This window comes from Ascaphus truei, chromosome 6, assembly GCF_040206685.1.
Source record: "Ascaphus truei isolate aAscTru1 chromosome 6, aAscTru1.hap1, whole genome shotgun sequence".
NCBI lineage: Eukaryota > Metazoa > Chordata > Amphibia > Anura > Ascaphidae > Ascaphus > Ascaphus truei.
Window position 1 is genome coordinate 100345315 of NC_134488.1, and position 22911 is coordinate 100368225.

At 42.5% G+C, this 22911-nt stretch overlaps 1 protein-coding gene across 1 annotated transcript in view; it reads left to right on the forward strand.

Moving 5' to 3' along the window:
• The first annotated feature begins 2858 nt into the window (after window positions 1–2858).
• Window positions 2859–22911, forward strand: part of LOC142497499 (beta-2-glycoprotein 1-like) — a 39116-nt gene continuing 19063 nt past the window's right edge. Inside the window, exons 1-2 of the mRNA XM_075605356.1 lie at window positions 2859–3007; window positions 19288–19425. Coding sequence (XP_075461471.1) covers window positions 2938–3007; window positions 19288–19425 — 208 coding nt within the window. The 5' untranslated portion in view covers window positions 2859–2937. The remainder of the gene's footprint in view (window positions 3008–19287; window positions 19426–22911) is intronic.

Sequence of the window (22911 nt, forward strand, 5' to 3'; positions counted from 1 at the left end):
AGTTTCTTTCCCTCTAGCTTCGGAACACTCTCCAAGATGGACGCCGAGTAGGGGAACTCCACACACTCCTGCCTGCAAGCACACTCTCACGATATTTTGATGACGCTACTTCCTGCTTCACTTGATTGACAATTCTCACAACCAGTGCTTCTCCAAGGCACCGTGACCTCTGACCCTATACGTTTCGTGACTGACGTCACTTCCTCAGGGGAACATCCCCGGAGGAAGTGAAGTCAGTCACGAAACGCGTAGGGTCAGAGGTCAAGGTGCCTTGGAGAAGCAGGAAGCAGCGTCATCGAAATATCACACAAAGGCTGTGCTGAGATCAAGACACCCAGAGACAATATTTATTTCATGGACACAGAGGACCCAGGAACCTGCCAGAGACTGACATGGAGAGCCACCTGCTTAAGGTACTTCCTGAGACTTTGGGGTGATAGACTGGTAATGGGAATATCCCTCCAGTCCTGCAGAAAGGGTCTGGGAAAGTAAGTAGCCTGTACAAGGGGATAGGGGTTTGTTATTTTGCTGTTTTTGTATGTTTTGCCTGGATAAAGGAACAGGCTCATTAAAGCCAAGATATAATTTCACCCAAATCGGTCTCCATTATATGTACCTCTGCACACATCTCTTACAGTATCACTGTAAGAATTCACTGGGTGCACCAACATGGACGTTCCCTTGACCTCACTGGGTGCACCAAATCATAATGCTAGCCTCCTCCTGGAGCTGGCAGTCGGCTGCACCGGCCCCAGGGTGTTAAATAGCAGCTAGTTACTCCCAGCCTTTACCTGATCAAGGTTTTCTAACCTGTGTGCTCCTGGACCCCATCTGTTTCACTTGCTTTACCTGTTTCCAGTCCTGTTCCTGTTTCCAGTCCTCTTCCATTCCTGTTTCTCTTTCCTTGACCTTTGTAACAGTGCCCCTGACTACATTGGTGTCTCTTGCACTAACCTTTGGAACCGTGACCTTGACTACGCTGCCGCACCCAGCCCATGATCCCTGAACCGGATATGACTATTCTTGCTTGTCTTGGCACCAGATCCCAGGTCAAGGGTCGGTTGCTATACACCTTACTTCTGCCCTATGGGTCCGTCTTCTGGACTGCAGTTAGCAACGTTACAATCATAAGTCTGCCTGGACCGATATGAGTAAGCTTTGTGTGTTGGCGCAAATGGGAGGACACGCCGATCTACTCCCTTACTTTAACCACCAGCTTCCTGTTACCATTTCCAACACTGAGCTCGGTTAATTGAACTTGTCCATAGTAACCTTCTATCCATTGCTCTGTTCTACTCTCCTGTCTCATTCCTAGGACTGTGCACCTGGTACATTGCTCACCCACTCTCCTTCTTGCTAGCCCTGACCTAGAGAATGTCTGACTACTTTGCTGCCTGATCTTCTCTTTACTGTGCACCTAGAATGTAGTTATCTCACCATTCATATCGTCTTCCCAATGTCTGTTACTGCTCAGACCATCGGAATCTGCTTCCCTGCTATAGAAGCAGTCCACGGCCTGGGAAACCCTACACTACCCCTTTTAGATCCATTTAATGCCTCTGTCCACAGAAGCACTATGGAAATGTCTCAGAATTAATTTTACCAAAATATCTTCTTTTCATGCAGGTAATTCTATGTGGAAGATCTTATTAAAGAGGCAATCCAAGCTGTTTTTATTTTTTTAATTTTCTTTACACAGGATGAAAGCGGGGGGGTCACCAGGACCCGAACCCCAATAATTTAATCTCGGGGGTCCCCCTGCTTCTGGAGGAAATTACCTCAGTAGTGGGTGCCGGTAGCCACTTCAGGGTTCACATTATGACTGCTTTTCAAAGGTCCCTGGCCCCGCAGGCCAATAGGATGTTATGACATCACATGGTGCAGCTTGCTATTGGCTCATGTGACAACGGAGCTTTAAACTGCAGAAAACTGCTGAGATACTGGCACCCCCTACGGGGATAAGTATCTCTGAAAGCATGGGGTCCCAGGAGCTGAAATGAACGGGGTTCAACTCCGGAGACCTCCTGCTTCAAACCTGTATTAAAAAAATGAAAAGGAAAGAAAATGGGATTGCTCCTTTAATTTTTACTGAAAACATTTCTAGGGTTGTGCAGTGCATCTTAGGTGAGTTTCTAGAAATATACTATACAGTGGGTCCTCACTATCCGACGTCTCGTTTTCCGACAGATGTCTTATCCAATGCCGCATAATGCAATCCACCGGACTCATTATCCGACGTCGCACCCACTTATCCGATGGTCACCGCTGCCGCTTAACATGGACCCGCAATCCGACGGTCCGTTATCCGACAGCGGTTTGCAGGACGCATTCTGTCGGATAAGCGAGGACTCACTGCAGTTGCAATCCAGCACTCACTGAAGTGTCAGCAATACATTGCAGCAAATAGCAAGAGGACTTGGTGGCAGGAAATCCTGTATACTCATAGCTGTAAAAGAAAGAACAAGTCCATGCTGATACATTCAACTGGGGGCATTTGTATCACACAGATAGAAACAAATGAATATCAAGAAAATGCATTCCTAGCTTTATATTTTTTATTTAAATAAAAAATTGGCTCAAATCACATGTAATCAACCTGATATCATATTATATTACATGGGATCCTTTGAAATTCTTTGCTTGCTTTGTGATGTGTCACCTTTGTCAGCATGTGTAACGTTGGACTGTTCTTTTATGTTTTTGTTTGTTTCTAAACACATAAAACTGAATATCCTGGGAAGGGACAAAGATCAAAAAGAAGATGATGAGTTGCCCAGAGTCACCATGGCCTTTGACACACTTCTTTTTTTGTTGTACGCTCCTCTTTACTGGTTAATCAGTAACATCTTTTACTTATATATAAAGTGCAGGTTTGAGCGGTGCAGAATTTTTCATATAGGGTTTTTCATCTTGGTTAGTGCTTGGATACCTGTGACTATGACGAGACAAATGGATTTAATTGTTGCATTGATTATCATTCATGTCGCTGCTGTCTTCAATGAACCAGGTACAGTAAGTTAGTCAGTGCGATCCTTAATCAGAATTAGAAGATTCAGATTAATAAGATGTTCTGGTGATTTGCTGATTAGGTGACATTTCTTAAATGGTTTGACTCAATTGTGAAGACTAAGATCTCGTATACTGAAATTTGACAAACAAGCCAAAATTAAGGGTCGGATTTAGAGTTAATAATGCAGAAACAGCAGTGTCATAAAAATATTAATGCTGCGCCTACGATATTTCTGTGTGTATGACTTGATTTAGAGTTTGGCGCTATACAGTTATTACCATACGGTCTAAAATTAAAGGATAAGATCTTAGATTTGTGCAATAGTCCATGTGCATGTTTAACATCTATCAGAAACATATGATATGTTTTAATATTGATTTTTAGTTCTAGATCAGCCTGAATAAGATCTAACATGTCCAGGATAATATGAGGTGTGAGAAGGTACCTATGGAGTATCTCATCGTCAGGCATCCCAAACAAACTCACATGCCCTATACATTATTTTCCTTATCTTTCCATTTGGTCTTTTCTCCTTCAAAGCATCCGCAGTCAGGTAGCACCTGTGCAACAATTCGGCACCCAAAGCAGTCATGGTTCATTATTATCCATGGTTACATTCATGTGTTCTTGTAGTGTGGAAGGATTTGTACCTGATCTACATAGGTGCACAATTAAGGTGCCTTCCTAAATTAAGAACAGTCATTAAATATATTCTAAATTGGACACCAATACAAGAAAAGTGCTTTTTAACTAACAAATTTAAATAACTTGGTCATAGACACACATACTTGAGTCGTACTTTTAGAGACCCTCATACAAAGTGCATTTTGCTTCTATTTCTTAACATCTCTAAATTGATTTCCTAAATGTATGAGGTGCCAAACTACTATTTGCACCCATGCAATGATTTTGTCCTATGACTTCACATGTTATGGTGATAAAAAATGTAGCGCAATAGAGTGCAACCAACACAACAAATAACCAGTAATACCCAATGTGCTCACAATCATCAGTTTTATTGGGTATTACTGGTTATTTGTTGTGTTGGTTGCACTCTTTTGCGCTAGTTTTTTTATCACCAATTCTTGTACACAGTTTCTAGAGACTGTTATTTTGAGCAGCACAGAGGAGCCTTATTATTATTATTGTTGTTATTTTACTTTGCGCTTCTCTTATTTAACCATCTGACTCCACACGTTAGCCAGCTCTAAATTTACCCTCTTAGAACATGTGATAAAGAAAAGCTATTGAACTTCTAGAAAACATAGGTAAGCAATGCATTTTCTTAACCTCTTTGCTGCTAGGGTATCCCACATTGCAAATCAATGTGTTTTAGGCCCTTCTGGCATTGAATGGGTTCCATGTACATTTTAAATACCCTGCTGTAGATATAGTTGAGAAAAGCATTGAGAGAGTGATCTCCCGGTGCTTCACCTTCCTTTTCCTCTGGAGACCCAGCAGCACAGCAGCACAGCAGCACAGCAGGCATTTTATTGCCTCACTTCCCTGTGTTTGTATAAAATAGAAATGGCTACAGGCTGGAAAGGAAAAGCCGATCAAAAATGGCAAAGTCATTTTCATGCGACCTCAATCTAATTCTCTTTAAATGGACCATACACTCCCTCATAGGTGACATAAAGACAGCAGATAGCAGAGAACTTAACAAACTAATTGGAATCCTTAAATATATGTAACCATGCTCACAGCAAAGAGTAGCTGCTTTTCTCTTTTGGAAAGTAAGCGAGTACTGTATTCATTGTTGTCAAGTTTTCTGAATGGGGGAGTTTGTTAACCCTTAGCCTACCCTTAGTTCTTGTCGGGGAGCCAAAAAAGATAAGGGAAGGGGTCAAGAGAGGGGAACACATTAATACCACAGAACAGGAGGTATTAAAAGACTGTTTGCTTGCCATGTTTACTAATTAACTTTAAAACATATTTTAGAAAATACAGTTACGTGTCTGATTTTAATTTAAAAAAAGGGCATCAAATACCCAGATTTAGCCCATCCAACGGGTCACTGCTAATTGGTTTGTCTTTGCTCTAGAAGAGACTGGACCTTTAATAACAATTTACCATCAGACTTATGCTACTGTTATTTGTTGGACCGAGGGGATCCAGCAACCCTGTATTATGTATGGTTTTTGATGAGTATATCTAAAGAAAAAAAAATCTAAACCATGGTTGCAATGTTATTTTTCCCTTTTTTTTTGTGCTGTGCCCTGATAATTTTCTTTTTGTTTTTTTAACTGTTATTTGCAATCACTCAACTCTTCCTGCAATCCAGCTTTTCATTTTACATAATAAGTTTATTAAGGACACTGCTGTAAATCAAATGTCTTGTCTGCGTCGTCTGAGTTTGTTCCCTACTTCTCTTACTAACCCATTTAATGTCAGTTTAATTCTGACAAAGGCTGTATCAGGTAAAGCAGTTAAGACGTTTGCTCAGGAACTTGGATTCCGTCCCTCTCCCCCTCCCCCACACCTCGCGCCCGCTTATCAAGTGACATATTATAAAGCTTTCTGTGCTAATCTGTCTACAAAATCAACCCCGAGAGGGATTCCACAGCAATACCACCAATCTAATTACACTAAAGACCAGTAAGCTAGCACTACAGTGTATTCTGCTGATAACAGCTCTAGTAATATTGCAATTATAGTTAATATCCAAACAAAATCCCTGTAGATTCCTTTGTAGCCAAAGCGGCCATTTAGGACACTGTGTCCTAAATTCGCTGTTTTATTCCTCGCAGCACTGGCCAGGGTGGGAGACTGCAAACCAGTAGAGATGGGAGAATCCGCCCAAATCCGTTTCCTGGGTTTTCTCACATTTCCCCTGCAAAATCCGTTTTGGGGTGTAAAATCCGCGAACGGATTTGGTCATTCTTAATCGGCGCGGATTTATCAAAATCCGCCATTGGATACAACCCGTTGGCTGATTCTTAAGAAAATCTGCCCACAGGTTGCGGAATCCACGGAGTATATTGGTTATAATAACAAAAAATCTGCAAAGCGCGAATCGCCCTTTTTGAGATTGATCCCCTGAAATCCACGGACCAAAGGAACCGGCCGATCCACTACGGATCCAAACTCACCCCCAAAACTAGCCCATCTCTACAAACCAGTGAGTGTTACTAACATTTCTCCTTATTGCATTAATGACTACACTGTGGAAGCTTTGTAAATCAGTGTTGGGGACCTGAGGATGAGGAGAACTCTCAGAAGCTTGTCCTTAAATAGCAATTGTTCGTCCAAATAAAAAACAGCCCAATTGCCTGATTTGATGGATATAGAAAAAGCCCCTATATTGTGTTTGTCATGGATGACCGCGCGATTTACACAGGGATCACAAGCACGACGTGCTTGGGGGGTTCAAACCGGTCAATTAGAAGCGTGCCTACGAAGCCTCTGTTCAGTCGAATGGGACCTTTGGATGCAGCTGTTTCGCCGTAACCATATGACTGCCTCCATTCAGCTGCAGACGGACCCTGTGCTGCAGCCGATCTGCCGCTGGAATCCCCGCTGCCGTCTGCTTCTAGTTTTATTACTGTTTACGGTAGGCGGCTAATTTAAGGGGTTTTAGTGGTTAGGGGTTCATTTAAGGGGGTTTAGGGTAAGGGTTTAGGGTAGGGGGTTTATTGTAAGGGCTTAGGGTAGGGGTTTTATTGTAAGGGCTTAGGGTAGGGGGTTTTAGGGTAAGGGCTTAGGGTAGGGGGTTTTAGGGTAAGGGCTTAGGGTAGGGGTTTTTATGGTAAGGGCTTAGGGTAGGGGTTTTTATGGTAAGGGCTTAGGGTAGGGGGTGTCACGAGGGACCAGAACTTTTAACACCTAAACCACCGGGATCACCATCACCAGACAGAACACAATAATTGAATAAATGAAAGTTTATTCTGGCAAGCCAGCAAACACACAGTGAAACATTCACCAACTTAGGGGCTGGGGGCAAGAAACTAGCCTCAACTAGGCACAGGGGCCGGCTTCAGTCGGCTTGCCCTGAGCGTCTTCTCCGGCTTTTCAGTGCTTTCTCTGTGCTCTTTTACACAAAGTACTTTCGAAGTACTTTCGAACCTCCCACCAGCCGCGTCTCCCATCGGCTCGGAAGTTGTCCAGGCTTTCCCGGTTGCTCCAGCACTTCTCCGCTGAGATCAGTGCTATTTCGCACAAAGCACTTTCAAATCTCCCGCCAGCCGTGTCTCCTATCAACTCCAAAACTTGTCTGGTTCCCTGCTCCGGCCGCGCACCTTATATAGCCCTCACTGGCTATAGTTTACATGGAGCAGGAGCCGCCGGCCAATCACAGCGTGGATCGTGCTGGTGCAGTCAGAGTCCGAGGGCTCGCCCAGCTGCACCAATGGGGGAAGGGGACCAACTTAGGCACTCAGAACCGCCCCTGGATGACGGAGCTGCTGGGAAGCGTGGAATTCAAACTTGCCAATGGGAATCGTGCCTATGGGGCTCAGACCCAGCAAACTGTTCCCTTGACAAGTGTTGTACCTTCCGCTGGGTAGCCACCTCAGTGTCTGCGGGGAACAATGGCTCTATCCCATGGAGAGCTCGTCCCCAGACCTGATACCCAAACCTTCCTCGCTCACCATTTGTCCCGACACTTAGCTGCTCTCAGTCATTTGTCACGACCCCGGATTTCTCTGCAGAGAGCCCAGTTAAGTGAATTTCTGGGTCTGGATACAGAGAAATGCTTACAACCTATAAATCACATTACTGGCTGCCTTACTAACCGTATGGGGAACATGCTATATTCTAACATGGGGAATAAAAGTGCATTTTTAATGTTACAGTCGTCCCCTTTCCCCAGTTCCTACAGTCCCGTCCCGTCCCCCCCCCCCCCCCTTCCAGACATCACACAATGATTATAGTTTGTTTCTGGAAGGGTTTACACAAAACATTTCATACACTGGCCAAAATGAACCCCACAGAGGTGGGCATTACACACAGTATTGGGGCAGCCAGCCGGGCGTCACCTTTATTATGGGAGGCTGGCTACCCCTACTGTCACATGAGGGTTTAGGATAGGGGGTTTAGGCACTTACCTTAATGGTGAAGTGGCAAGCGGTGGCAGGTTGTGGCGGCAGGGTGAGTCCCAGACTCCTGTTCAGCCGGTACTATCCGCTTCAGGGTTGCATGTGGTTGGCTGTGTTAGCACCAGCCCATCAGGACAGCAAAAAGCGGTGCTTTGCTGTGGTGCTCGATCCCAGCAGGATTTGCACCCCAATTCCTGCACGCAGAATTACTTTGCACCCAAACCTCAAAGGTCCATCCAAACGAGCCGGAAATATGGAGCAACATGTCAGAAATATGGAGCAACAAAGGCACCTACATCCGGGGTATGAAAAACCATATGCAGACCCAGGGATCATAGCTCCAATTGTGAAGAAGTCCTGCGATCACTTCCGCCCGTCCACAAGTACTGGGATAAAGCAGTACCACTGATTTCATGAGTTTTACGCACAATACATGGCGTACAGTAATACATAGAAATACAGGGGCAATATACTGGTACCCACCATTAACCTTAGAGTTAATGATAGTAACCGTGACTAATATCCCTGCTGCCCATTTCGTCACAGTGTTCCTTCTCTCCCTTCTGCTGTTATTAACCATGACTTTGGACTCTTGTGTGCCCTCAGATTTGAGTTACTTTATTAAATGTATTAGGATCCATTAGGAGATCTGTTCACCTAGAATGGCAGCATTTCTCTAGATTGTATAACAATAAAGTCTTTATGTTTTTTCACATGCTGTATTCATTTATGAGTTCTGCGTTATATATATATATATATATATATATATATATAGCCCTGTTTCCTTCTGAATACAGTACAACTACCAATGCTGTATAACCTGCTGGCTCACAGGGCCTAAGCCTCTGCCACGGAGCCTGGGGCAATATATTTATATAGAGTACCTCTTATCAGATGCAGCGCCTCCACCTGCGATGGCTTCCAGCAGAGCCGGAGATGTTCCTCGCAGGACAATAATACAATACTACACACACAGCATGTAAAAGAAACAGTAGCTTTACTAGCGGTAACCATAACCATGCATTGTATTTCCCTATCAGAGTTACTCTTCAATGAGACACTATACTACCGCGTCTCACAGGACGCGACCCTTCACCGTGTTCCCACACCGTGTCCAATACCCCAAAGTGAATGTATGTGTGTGACTGCACAGCCACTAGTATGAATAATATTATAGTTGGTGCACTTAATGGGTGTTACCAGGAGCGCTCGGGCCCGCAAACAGACTTCACAAAGGCTCCGACGACGCAGAGCTGCCTGTGATACCTTCCCGGATGGCTGATGATATGCCTGAAGAGGTCTGGTCCCAAACCTCTGGGACGGTGCTGTGACAGTCTCTGTGTCTTTCACAGCTTCACTCACTAATGTGACAGGTTCCTATTCTAGGGCCTGTCCCTACATTAACTCTGACTGACTGTGACTCAGGGCCTATCTGGGCCTGGGGGTATACGGGCCTAGTGTAGAGGCTACTTGCCTCTCTACACACTGAGCTCCTTCCTCGTCCCCCTCCCAATCTTCTCTGCCTGCGTGCTCCCCTACGCAACCTCCTAACTCTTCCTGCAGAGTCTCATATCGCTCTATTGGCTCCCTGGCGTCACCTGGTCTGGCTGAGGCTCATGGGACTTGTAGTCTCTGGGCCTAGGCCCTTTCCGATTGGCCCATGCTTCACGCGCTACCGCAACCACTCTCTGCTCATGCGCGACCTCTTATCTGACGCCATCGCCTCCGAGACACTCTGTGCATGCGCAAGTACAAATGGCGGTGCCCTGAACGCTCGGGCCGCCGCGGAGCCTCCGGTGTACCGAAACGCTCCCTGCACGCTCTGCAACCTTCCCTTATTCTCCCATTGCAGCGGAGATAAGGGTAAGCCTGGGGGACCTGGCTACATATATATATATTAATTTTTTTAAATACCATTGGTCTTTCAAAATTCACTTAACAATTGTACACGGTTATTATGTATATTGTAGATCAGAGTTTTAATAATTGTATGTTTATTTCAGATCACTGTATTGCAGGCACCTCTAGAAAGAATGGGTTAATGTATTATTTCTCACTGAGCAAACATAATTATATGTGTGTGGTTTTATTTTCTATGTGATTATAGGATTCCTTGTGTCCCTAGTTTATCTTACATGCTCATCTAAAGACAAAAACAAAAACAACTGCTAAAAACAAAGTTGACGTCAACACCGACTTTTTGTATTCATCTCTGGAATATGTCTGTTATCTCAATAAGCGGTGATGATATTATTACTGTTATCAACAGCCACAACCACTGATTCAGGGGCCATTAATGGTAAATACAGGTGGCTTCGCCTTCTGGAGTGGGCAGCTCAAGATGTGAATCTAAATTACACAGAAGGAAAAGTAGTTTGGACCAGGAACTGGAGCTGCTAAATAAAAGTGAATTACTAATGTACTACATACAGTAGGCAGGTTTGTTTTACAGGTGCATAATACTTGTAATAGACAGTGTAAAAGGTGTTCACAAATGGTACATATTTTTACATAGATGGGGGGCTTTGTTAGCAGTTACATAACTTTATTACACCTGGAATTATGTATCATTACAGTATAGAAGCTTTTGAGAGCTCGGAGTTCTACTTTCAAACAAAGTGTTGGTGTCTCTAGTTTATGTTGTTTAGTAAGTGTCCTGATGGCCAACATGAAAATTCCTACTGGGAATGATTTTCTCCACTGACTTGCTGTTGGGTGTCTTTATGGAGAATATTGAAGCACTACAGTATATATTTTCACCTATGTATCTGGGAGTCTTCATAATTAGTATTCGGACTTGGCCGGTATGTTAACTAGCTCTTGAGGTATGCTCTTGTAACATGGAAGAGCTCAAATTCTATTGCCAGTCGGGTACAACTCATGTTAAAAACTGTAGATGCATTTGAGGGTTTATTCAATAAGTTGCACTAGCTTTTACTACATGATATAGACAAGTGTGTTGAATGGACAATATCATATAATAGGAATACCTGCTATTAAACGCATTAACCCTTTGGAAAAAAAAGTGCATGGGTTTTCAAGGCCTTCTGACACTCGGAGAATGTGGTGCTGATTGAAGGGCTATTAGAAATTGAGGTACTTAGCTTGATTGTAGGAGAGCAGAAAAGAATATAATGTTTTTGGACTGCGTTAGATTAAGTTTTAGGGAATTGGTTTTCAAACTGTGGTCCCTGGACCATCAGTGGTCTCCAATGTCTTGCTGATGGCTCTAAAACCTATTCATTCATTTCAGTCAGCTCTCATTTGGAATTTATGACTTGTTCCACCATGGCCAGCAGATTAGCACTGAACAGCGATTTGTGCTATGTTGCTTTCCAAACAAAACCCATCATTTGTATTACTCATATTTATTATCTATGTGTATATGGTAATCCTCCGTATAATCACTAGAACTGAAGTAGGTCCATAAGAGAAAAGTTTGAGAATCCCAATTTAAGTGTATACATTTTACTTATGATAAACAACACCCCTGTAAGCTCAAAACCCAGACCAACCACCCCATATATATTTATTTTAAAATGGAGTGCTCCTGGGTATGTGACAATTTATAAACAGCAGACACAGAGCCCCAATGTTACATCCAACATGACAAATCATATAGTTAAATACTGTTTTTCTCATACGTGAGGGTCACTTAGTTCAATTCTTTGGCCAAAGCGCTAGTAAGATTGCAGACCACGTCATGGTGTGCCCCCTGTTTTCTGAAAGTCCTATATATTTACGATGTACAGTTCTAGAGAGATTTTTGCAAACATATCACCAATAAAAGTGGCATACTGTAATAGTTTGCTGAATAAAGAAATAGTGGTACAGTCATACACTTAATATTGATTCCAATGTGACGTGTGGAGTGGAGAGGAGCAGGAAATAAGAATTCCAGAATATAGCAAGTCAAAGATGGAGTCGCTCGGTGAGTAAAGACACTGACTGAAAATAATTACTGTATATTAAGTTTGAAGCAGGGAAACCTGATTCAAATCCTGGTGTCAGCTCCCTGGGACCTTAGGGAAATCACTTTATCCCCCCTCCCCCCCCCAATCACAGATAGAGTGCATGTGAGGGGAACCTATATGTATTACCAGGTGTGTGGTGCTTTACCTGTCAGGCTCACAGGAGGCCTGAGCCTCCGCCATTGAGAGCCTGGGGTGTATCCTCTGGAACAATACTCATTTATACAGCGTCTCCACCTGTGAAGGATTCTAAGGGTAGAATGACCCTGACACAGGACCCACATACCGTAACCACATACACCAAAGGTATATATAAACAGGGGGCGGAAAAACACATAACATATCACAATACATCAACACATACATTGTCACTCTGTAACACTGGCCTCAATGGGCCGTAACCCCACACCATATATCCCTGAGTCCCAAGTGTCCCAAGAGTCCCCCTCCCACCCAAGTGTGAGACAGCGCTGCCCACTAAGATGAGATGAGGTTGGTGCACTTGGTGACTTGAATGTACCTGCTGAGTGTGTCCACACTCGGGCACGCAGATGACCTTTACTTGGGATCCCTTGCCTGAAGGACGATCCCACACCGCGTCCACCTCTCTGATAGATGGCTCCGCATGGAGTGATTCACCTTTATAATGTCTCTTATCTCTGCTAATCAGCAGAGGAGGATTCACCTTCACAGCAATGCCAGAAGATTCACGCTTCCTGGCTGGACCCTCACGTGTCTAGCTCTACAGGTCTCTGTTCCCTATCCTAAGGGGAGTCCCTGTAGCAACCACAAGCTGAGGTGATTTGGGGCCAGCTGGGGCCTAAAGAGGATGTCTGGCCTAGTGCGTGAGCCAATGGCTCCATACACATACCCACCCTCCCCTGTCTGTGACCCAGCTTCAACTAACTCACTCACTGCAGCACACAACAATGTATCCTTTCCTGCAGAGGAAGCTCTAAGCCCTATTGGCTGCTGTGGCATCACATGTGCTCCAGCCCCTGGGGCTGCTGGGAGTTGTAGTTCTCCATGGGCCTCTTTAACATTAGGGCCGAGTGCGCGATCTGCACTGCCATTCCGCGTGCGCGCCACGCCTGCCATTCTGCAATCCCTGTAATGGCCGCCGCGTCGCTACTGCGCATGTGCATGCGCAAACCTCCGCGCATGCACGAGTACATCAAAGATGGCGGCGCCCTGCCTCCAGCGCCGCCAGGAGCCCCGGGCGACACAATCGCCCGCGACATACCACCTGGGTCCCTGTTCTCCTGCAGAGGAAAGGGGGGCCAAGGGGAAGCCTGCTACAAACTCTATGGGGCAATGACTTGTGCCTGCAAAAGTCTATGTACAGTGCTGCGTACACAGTCAGCGCTATACAAGGGAAATACAACTATTATTAAATAGTCCCTATAAATGGTAACATTTCTGCAGTGGGGGAGGAATTGCTTTTGACAAAAAGAAGCTTGTTTAACTGTGACTTGAAAGTCTTCCAGCTGCAAGACAAGTGCAGAAATACAGCTGTGGGGTTATCAAAGAAGAGGATCCCATTGATTTCAATGGCAATGTTTTTCATTGATAAACTTGGTGCAGTTTTTATACTCCGCTTCTGCACCCTGGAGACTTTCATAAGTGACCCCCTAATAGTCTTATGTGCAGTGTTCATCTATACATAAGCCCAAAAAGCTGCAAACAGAATGTGAATGTCCTCAGGAGCATAGACTCAAGCGAAGATTTCAGACATGAAAAAATGCCGAAAAAACATTTTTTACTGAGCACAATTACCCAAATATCTACTCAATAAATCCTGTACACTTACAGATTCACTTGCTGTCTCAATTCTATGGATAGGACTATGCTCCCAGATTAGATGATTGAGATTCAGTTGTAGATTTTGGATTAGACTATGCTCCCAGATTATTCAGGATGATAGCTTGATATAAACAGAAGAGAAATATCATGGCACAATAAATGTAATAAAAAATAACTGGCATAAAACAAACTCACAAACAGCACTGGTAAATCAGCGGTTTGAATAGCTTTCCAGCATGTGACGGTGGTTTCAGTCCTCCCCTCTCCTGGACCACTCACAATTGAGATCCGTGGGGTCCCGTCACTAGATCCCCTTAACCCCTCAGTGCCTGCTGTGCTCGTCTCCTCAAGATGTTGTATCCACAGAATCCCGCAATTAACCTTGTCCCTCTCTCACATCTATGGCGCCAACCTGGTGCTCTAATTTATTTTAGGTGCCTGGGATCCTCACAAAGTTTTAGCTGTCTGGGTCACTCCTAGGCTCCTGTCCCTTCCCTGGCTGAGACCAGAATGACAAAAGAAATGAAGCCCTAAGATAGCAGCTGGGCCATCCTAAAAATGAAAAAGTTGCATTGAGGTTTGTTTATTGACCCTGCTTCATGTTAAAACACAGTAGAAATCAATAGTGAATGGAACACAGTTTCCCCTACCCTCTGGGAGATTTACTATTTTGCTACAGTGTGGTGCTGAGGCTATTGCACTCTTTCTCCCCCTGCCCAAGGACTGATACTCAGACAGGGGTATATTCTGAACAGGATCTTTATTGTATAGCATACACTGAAGATCTTCTCACAGCAATGCCAGTTATCAGAGGCTCCATACCTCTGTATGGTGCTGTGCCCCTGGTAGTATAGGGCAACACTGGGGTTGAGTCTGATGTTCCCTCGGTCCAAAGACTGAGGGCGAGCACGCTCATCCTGCCATAGCAGAGACTGACAGCCCTCTGCCCCCTCTCTCTTCCAGAGCAGGAACAGGACTTCCTCTCTCTTCCAGAGCAGGAGCAGAACTAAACTAAATCTGCCACTTCCTCTTAGGAGGAACAAGAAGGGGCGGGACCATGAACTATACCTATACCAGATAGGCTTACACAGGCCATGAGTCACTACCTTACTTCTGTCACCCCTAGGAGGAGCATGATGGGGTTCAAAAGCCCACAGATTTAACCTGTTACTGCCTACAGCTAGCAGGACTTACAATAAAGGGGGAAAGACAGGTAGAAAGAGACATACCCTGTTACATGAATATGACTCATACATCAAATAATGTAATGCTTCAAAGTGACGGAAACCCCAGCTGACCGCAACGTCTATCCTATCGCCTTCTGCCAGCACCTACTGTAATAGCAAGCGATACACAACAGCTATGGGGTGGTACTGTCACAATGGCCACAACTCACTGGTATAGGGTTGTTGGAGCAAGCACCGCACATAAGCAACATGGAAAACCAGGCAAGGATTGGACTACTTTATTATTATTATATGTATGTATGTACAAGTGTTCATGGTAGAGGTTCCCAAACTTGCAAAAGATCTCTAAATAAACATTGCAATAGGAGTTTTGAACGTTGTCTATATTGAGGACCACTTAACTATCACGGACCATTTGGAAGTATTCCCTACTTACGCATCTTCAATAAATGTATGTATGTGTGTAACATTTATTTAAAATATACTGAAACTGTATCTAAAAATAACATAAACAATGTACAGACGGCACAGGAAAATGTGCCTGTAATGAATGTTAAAAGGCGTTGGGGGGCACTGGCTGTCCAGAGAGCACAGGTTAGTTTATGCCATTAGTGCAAGATCCAGCAATGTGCTACAAAGCACCATATTGCAGTGCTGTGCTCACTGTGGTTATGCAGGAATATCTTTAAACCCCGGGCGCTGAGCAATCATTGTTATTGCCATTTTACAGAACAGCATATTCCTTTCTTCTTTAGAGGGAATAGGTCAAAGTACCTCCCTCAAATGTGGCATATATCTTTAACCCCTTGGTTGCCAAAGTGGTCAGGAAGCTTTGCTTGGCATTGCATTTGCCAGTTGCTCTGGCAGTCAAGAGGTTAACCCAAGTGTGGTCAACTCCAGTCCTCAAGGGCCACCACCAGGTCAGGATTTTTAAGGATATCCCTGCTTCAGCACAGGTGGCTCAATCAGTGGCTCAGTCATTGACTGAGCCACCGATTGAGCCACCTGTGCTGAAGCAGGGATACTGCTGGAGCCACCTGTGCTGAAGCAGGGATCTCCTTAAAACCAGACCTGTTAGTGGCCCTTGAGGATTGGAGTTTCCCACCCCTGGGTTTACCCTTTCCTCTGCCACAGAAACCTTGCACACAGTGCTTTCCAATGTGTAGGTCCCCCTGGTAACCAAGAGGTTAACATATACTGCATGTCCTTGACTTGCATAGCCAGAAAACAATGTGATGTCAGTCTGACACATTGTGATGGATAATGCCTGGCAGCTATTTGACATAGTTTTCATTGACATCTTGTGAGAATAGTTGGTACTGCACCATGTCTGTGAAAATGCTAGTACCCAAAATTCCTATGGTAACCGGATCATGCGTTTTGGGTGCCTTGGGTGTTTAATGCTTTTACTCCTTAAGAGATAGAGAGCACAAGATTACTAATGCTATGCCTCCATCTAATACAAATCCTATTCCTGCCAAATATTTAAAGCCATAACATCATGTTATCACAATCAGTAACGGGTGTTATGAACCCGGAGGTTAACGCATATCCAAAAAGATAATGATATGCAAAAGCCCCGGCCATTAGTTATCGCATTAGCATAGGCTTAGCGCCATGCTACTGCCAGTCTGCAGCACTGCCTTGCCCATCCACAGAGCTATGTAATAGTTAACACAGGAATTTAATGATGCGCTACTTAGGTCATATCTAAAGGTGGTCTCCCCTCTAGACCAAGTCATGCAAAACTAAAGCGTGATTACAGGGAACACCTCTTTTGCATATATTTTGCACTAACGTCCGCTATAGTAACGCAAGGGCGTGTTACGGATTAAATCAGCACTTAACACAGTGTTACCGAGCTTTCAAGATACCCGTTAGCACCTCATAAGAAATGTAATACCTCGTTAAGTCAATAATAGAGCTTTGTGGATCTGGGGCTTTCTCCATAAAGAAAGACTGTAAAAAACAGTAACTCCCATAGTATATACAGTGATTATTTTTTAGGCTCACATGATACCCTCAGTTGATTTGTCAAGTGTGTATGTAGGTTTTATTCTGAATTGATAATGATGATAACAATTTATTGAATGAGGGACTTTAGCCAAGATCCACAGAGGTCTGTTATGGACATAACGAGTTGTTAACCCAGTGGGGCGCAAACTTACCCCTTGCACCCCCCTGGCCCCCTGATCGCGCCCCCTCCTTACCATGTCTCCGGCGTCTAATGACGCCGCAGAGTCACGTAACGTCACGTTGCCATGGCAACGCGATGTCACGTGACCCCATGGCATAATTTGATGCCGCGTTGTCATGGTAATGCGTCACCTGAGACAAGGTAAGTGAAGTTACAGAGGCCTCACACAAACCCCCGGCATTTAATTTAAATGCCTTGGGGAAGAGCGTGGGGCCTCTGCAACCACCGCACCCCCCTTGAAAAATCTCACGCCCCCCCAGTTTGCGCACCCCTGTGTTAACCTAACCCCTTGTTAAGTGCCAACACATATGTTCCAAACTCTCTCTCTCTCGCTTTTCAGGTTCTGGAAGGGAATAACACCACCATTAAGTAAGCAATACTTAAAGCCATGTTATTTCAATCTATCGTGGGGCAGTGCTAAATTAACATGGCGTTAAGCCTGTGCTAATGAGAAATGCCATCGCCGTTGTTTTTGGATATAATTAATTTTGCGGATATGCGTTTACCTCAGGGAAAATAAAGGCCATTAATAATTTTGATAACATCCTATATTTAACACTCAGAGTCAACAGACCTGTGAATGTGGGCCTGTGCCTTAACTACACCAATGTGGAACGCGCGGGGTGGAGGGTTAGAGGCCCATACTATTGAGAGAAGAATATGAAAAGGAGAAGGAGGGGTGGAGGGTGGATGGTGAATTCTAATTACAGATAATACTATTGTCACATCTGTTTCGGGTTATATTCTACATAAAATAGAATTCAAGATTACATGCTCTGAAAACACCCTCAGCTTGAATTACAAACAACACACTAAATTTGGTTAACTAGCTTAATAAACACTAAGTAGATGAACAAATGTTTATTCTCCTTCATCATTCCAGGTAGAGAAATTAAATATTAGACTCGCTGCATTTAAATGCTGTTTTCACATAAAACGAGACTATTACATTACAGCAATATTATTACAACACAGTTGTATAGTAAAGCACTTTATTAGAGCAATATTACAGCATTCCTACAGTACTTTCTATTTCTTTTAAACATAGCTGAAAGCACCCAGTAGTACACTTGTGTACAATATTTAAATCTATTATTGGGTATTTCTTTACAAAAAGCACTAACAGTGTTCATAAAGTTATACCGCTACAATAAATCACTGCGGAAACCGCCGACAACATGTCTCAGGTTGTAAGCCTGAGCTGCGGGGAAAAGGAGCACTAAAACAGGTATTAGATGGAGAATCAAGTTCCCTATGTGTAAACTATACTCACTTAATGTTATTTTCAGTCAGACCCTTTTATTACCACCTTAGACATTTTGTTAACGGTCTTTGGATTATCAGTAAAAGGCGAATGGTTGCATTTATTATTGCTGCAGTTTGTTGGCAGTGTAATATAAATGTTATATTACAACTTGCCCTAGTTTTGTATTTCTCGAGAAAGTAGAACTGGAAGAATGTTACATTTTCACAGCTTCTCGCCGCCTGTCATGTTTATTTTTGAGGTGCTCAACCCATTTCCCCATTTGACAAGTGGCTACCAACCGTATCTCATGTTGTACCACGATAAGATATTAGCAGAACTTCCCATATCCGGCTACAACCATATACAGGTTTATCAACGCATCTGTACCAATATGTTTACCATATCTACACATATACTGTAGTCCACTTAATGTTAGTGCTAAATATACCTTTAAAGCGAATATTTATCTTTGTCACTGCGACCTTAGGACAAGTTTGAAGCACGACCAGTATAAATCGTACCACAGGGAAAATCCCTCCAACCTACATAAATAACAAACAAGAGACTATTTCCCTAAACAGAGCTTCGTTCCATTATACCATGGAAAGTGCCTGAATTGGGACCAGCTTTCTGTTTCACCATGATCATTTACAAAGGTTATGGATACCAAAGCTGTATTTGCCTGGATATCGTCCAAAACACCTATGAGAATATGTTGTAAGCACTGTTACTAGGGATCATTAACATTTTGTTTTGTAACGTTGGGCAATAAGTAGTCAAACAAATACCAGTCAATGAATTTTAAGCCAACTGCATTTTGTTTGTTTGCATCACTAGATGTTCCAGATATTTGTCCCCTTAGAATGGACAATCCCATGAGCCAGACATGCCAGAAAACATGCAATCAGGACCAAGATTGCTTAGGGAAGAGGCGATGTTTGTGTGACGGAGACTGTGGGCTGAGCTGCATCACAAGTATGACTTATACCTAAACTTATATACATAGTAACAATAAGAAGGTATTGTTTATTGGACTCATTCAGCATCCTATGGCCAAACATGATACATTCAAGATAAAGAAGTCAGAAAGAAACTCATGCCAAGCAAATATGCATACTGTAGATACTTAATGGTTATCATGGAATGTGGGTCTCATAAAATCAGGATTCCCCCAAAAATACAATGTACAGATCGACTTACAAAAGTATTTTTAAGCAATTTCCATTTATTTAGGAACAGTGGAGAGTGCCACGTTTCAGGTCCAAAGTGGACCATTCATGCTTTAAAAGACTTTTGTAAGTAGAGTTGTACTTTGTATTTTTGGGGGAATCCGTTTTTTTTAAAATTGTTTTATTGTCGATTGTCTATTTACATTTTGTGTTGGCCATACATACATGTTATTTTCCTCCTTGAAATTGTACCCCGTTTTTTTTCTTGTTTATTGTCTCTTGAAAACAAACCTTCCTTCCTTATCTTGCAACTGTCTTCCCAAATCCACAGTGAAAATCACTATAAAGCCCTTGATCTGTGAGTTTTATTAGATGCTGTTGTACATGAGGTTAGTACAGTAAGTGCACCTCTAGTATTAGTGAGTGAAGCCGTATAGTATTAGTGAGTGAAGCCGTATAGTATTAGTGAGTGAAGCAGTATAGTATTAGTGAGTGAAGCAGTATAGTATTAGTGAGTGAAGCAGTAAGTATTAGTGAGTGAAGCAGCATAGTATTAGTGAGTGAAACAGCATTGTATTAGTGAGTGAAGCAGCATTGTATTAGTGAGTGAACCAGTATAGTATTAGTGAGTGAAGCAGTATAGTATTAGTGAGTGAAGCAGTATAGTATTAGTGAGTGAAGCAGTATAGTATTACTGAGTGAAGCAGTATAGTATTAGTGAGTGAAGCAGTATAGTATTAGTGAGTGAAGCAGTATAGAATTAGTGAGTGAAGCAGTATTGTATTAGTGAGTGAAGCAGTATTGTATTAGTGAGTGAAGCAGTGTTGTATTAGTGAGTGAAGCAGTATAGTATTAGTGAGTGAAGCAGTATAGTATTAGTGAGTGACACAGTATAGTATTAGTGAGTGAAGCAGTATAGTATTAGTGAGTGAAGAAGTATAGTATTAGTGAGTGAAGCAGTATAGTATTAGTGAGTGAAGCAGTATAGTATTAGTGAGTGAAGCAGTATTGTATTAGTGAGTGAAGCAGTATAGTATTAGTGAATGAAGTAGTATAGTATTAGTGAGTAAAGCAATATTGTATTAATGAGTGAAGCAGTATTGTATTAGTGAGTGAAGTAGTATTGTATTAGTGAGTGAAGCAGTATAGTATTAGTGAGTGAAGCAGTATAGTATTAGTGAGTGAAGCTGTATAGTTTTAGTGAGTGAAGCAGTATTGTATTAGTGAGTGAAGCAGTATTGTATTAGTGAGTGAAGCAGTATTGTATTAGTGAGTGAAGCAGTATAGTATTAGTGAGTGAAGCAGTATAGTATTAGTGAGTGGAGCAGTATAGTATTAGTGAGTGAAGCAGTATTGTATTAGTGAGTGAAGCAGTATAGTATTAGTGAGTGAAGCAGTATAGTATTAGTGAGTGAAGCAGTATAGTATTAGTGAGTGAAGCATTATAGTATTAGTGAGTGAAGCAGTATAGTATTAGTGAGTGAAGCAGTATACTGTAGTATTAGTGAGTGAAGCAGTATAGAATTAGTGAGTGAAGCAGTATATAGTGAGTGAAGCATTATAGTATTAGTGAGTGAAGCAGTATAGTATTAGTGAGTGAAGCATTATAGTATTAGTGAGTGAAGCAGTATAGTATTAGTGAGTGAAGCAGTATTGTAATAGTGAGTGAAGCAGTATAGTATTAGTGAGTGAAGCAGTATAGTATTAGTGAGTGAAGCAGCATAGTATTAGTGAGTGAAGCAGTATAGTATTAGTGAGTGAAGCAGTATAGTATTAGTGAGTGAAGCAGTATACTGTAGTATTAGTGAGTGAAGCAGTACAGAATTAGTGAGTGAAGCAGTACAGAATTAGTGAGTGAAGCAGTACAGAATTAGTGAGTGAAGCAGTATAGTATTAGTGAGTGAAGCAGTATAGTATTAGTGAGTGAAGCAGAATAGAATTAGTGAGTGAAGCAGTATAGTATTAGTGAGTGAAGCATTATAGTATTAGTGAGTGAAGCAGTATAGTATTAGTGAGTGAAGCAGTATAGTATTAGTGAGTGAAGCATTATAGTATTAGTGAGTGAAGCAGTATAGTATTAGTGAGTGAAGCAGTATAGTATTAGTGAGTGAAGCAGTATTGTATTAGTGAGTGAAGCAGTATTGTATTAGTGAGTGAAGCAGTATTGTATTAGTGAGTGAAGCAGTATAGTATTAGTGAGTGAAGCAGTATAGTATTAGTGAGTGAGCAGTATAGTATTAGTGAGTGAAGCAGGATAGTATTAGTGAGTGAAGCAGTATAGTATTAGTGAGTGAAGCAGTATAGCATTAGTGAGTGAAGCAGTATAGTATTCGTTTGTGAAGCAGTATAGTATTAGTGAGTGAAGCAGTATAGTATTAGTGAATGAAGCAGTATAGTATTAGTGAGTGAAGCAGTATAGTATTAGTGAGTGAGCAGTATAGTATTAATGAGTGAAGCAGGATAGTATTAGTGAGTGAAGCAGTATAGTATTAGTGAGTGAGCAGTAGAGTATTAGTGAGTGAAGCAGGATAGTATTAGTGAGTGAGCAGTGTAGTATTAGTGAGTGAAGCAGGATAGTATTAGTGAGTGAAGCAGTATAGTATTAGTGAGTGAAGCAGTATAGCATTAGTGAGTGAAACAGTATACTATAGTATTAGTGAGTGAAGCAGTATAGTATTAGTGAGTGAAGCAGTATAGTATTAGTGAGTGAAGCAGTATAGTATTAGTGAGTGAAGCAGTATACTATAGTATTAGTGAGTGAAGCAGTATAGTATTAGTGAGTGAAGCAGTATAGTATTAGTGAGTGACGCAGTATAGTATTAGTGAGTGAAGCAGTATAGTATTAGTGAGTGAAGCAGTATAGTATTCACAATGTACCCTTTAAAGCTTAAAACGGAAACATTTTTAAACATCGGCTAACTAGGTAGCATTTTGTAAAACAGCAGCAAAGTTAAACACGCAATCCATAATATTAGATATGATTTTTATATTCTGCAGATAGTTATTTATATTTCAGGGATTTATGAGATTGTATAACATGGCGGCTGCTTTCACCAATAGGAAAAAATGGTTTTGGTGTCAACTAATGTAATGCACATGAAGTTACTGTATGTGAAATGACATAATGCTGAAAAGGTTCCTGTTTTCCCAGGTTGTAAGGCACAGGTGCTAAACTCCAGTCCTCAATCAGATTGAACCACCTGTGCTGAAGCTGGGATTTCCTAAAATCCTGACCTGTTGGGGAGGAGGGGGAGAGCTTGAGGACTGGAGTTGAGCACCACTGTTGTAGGGG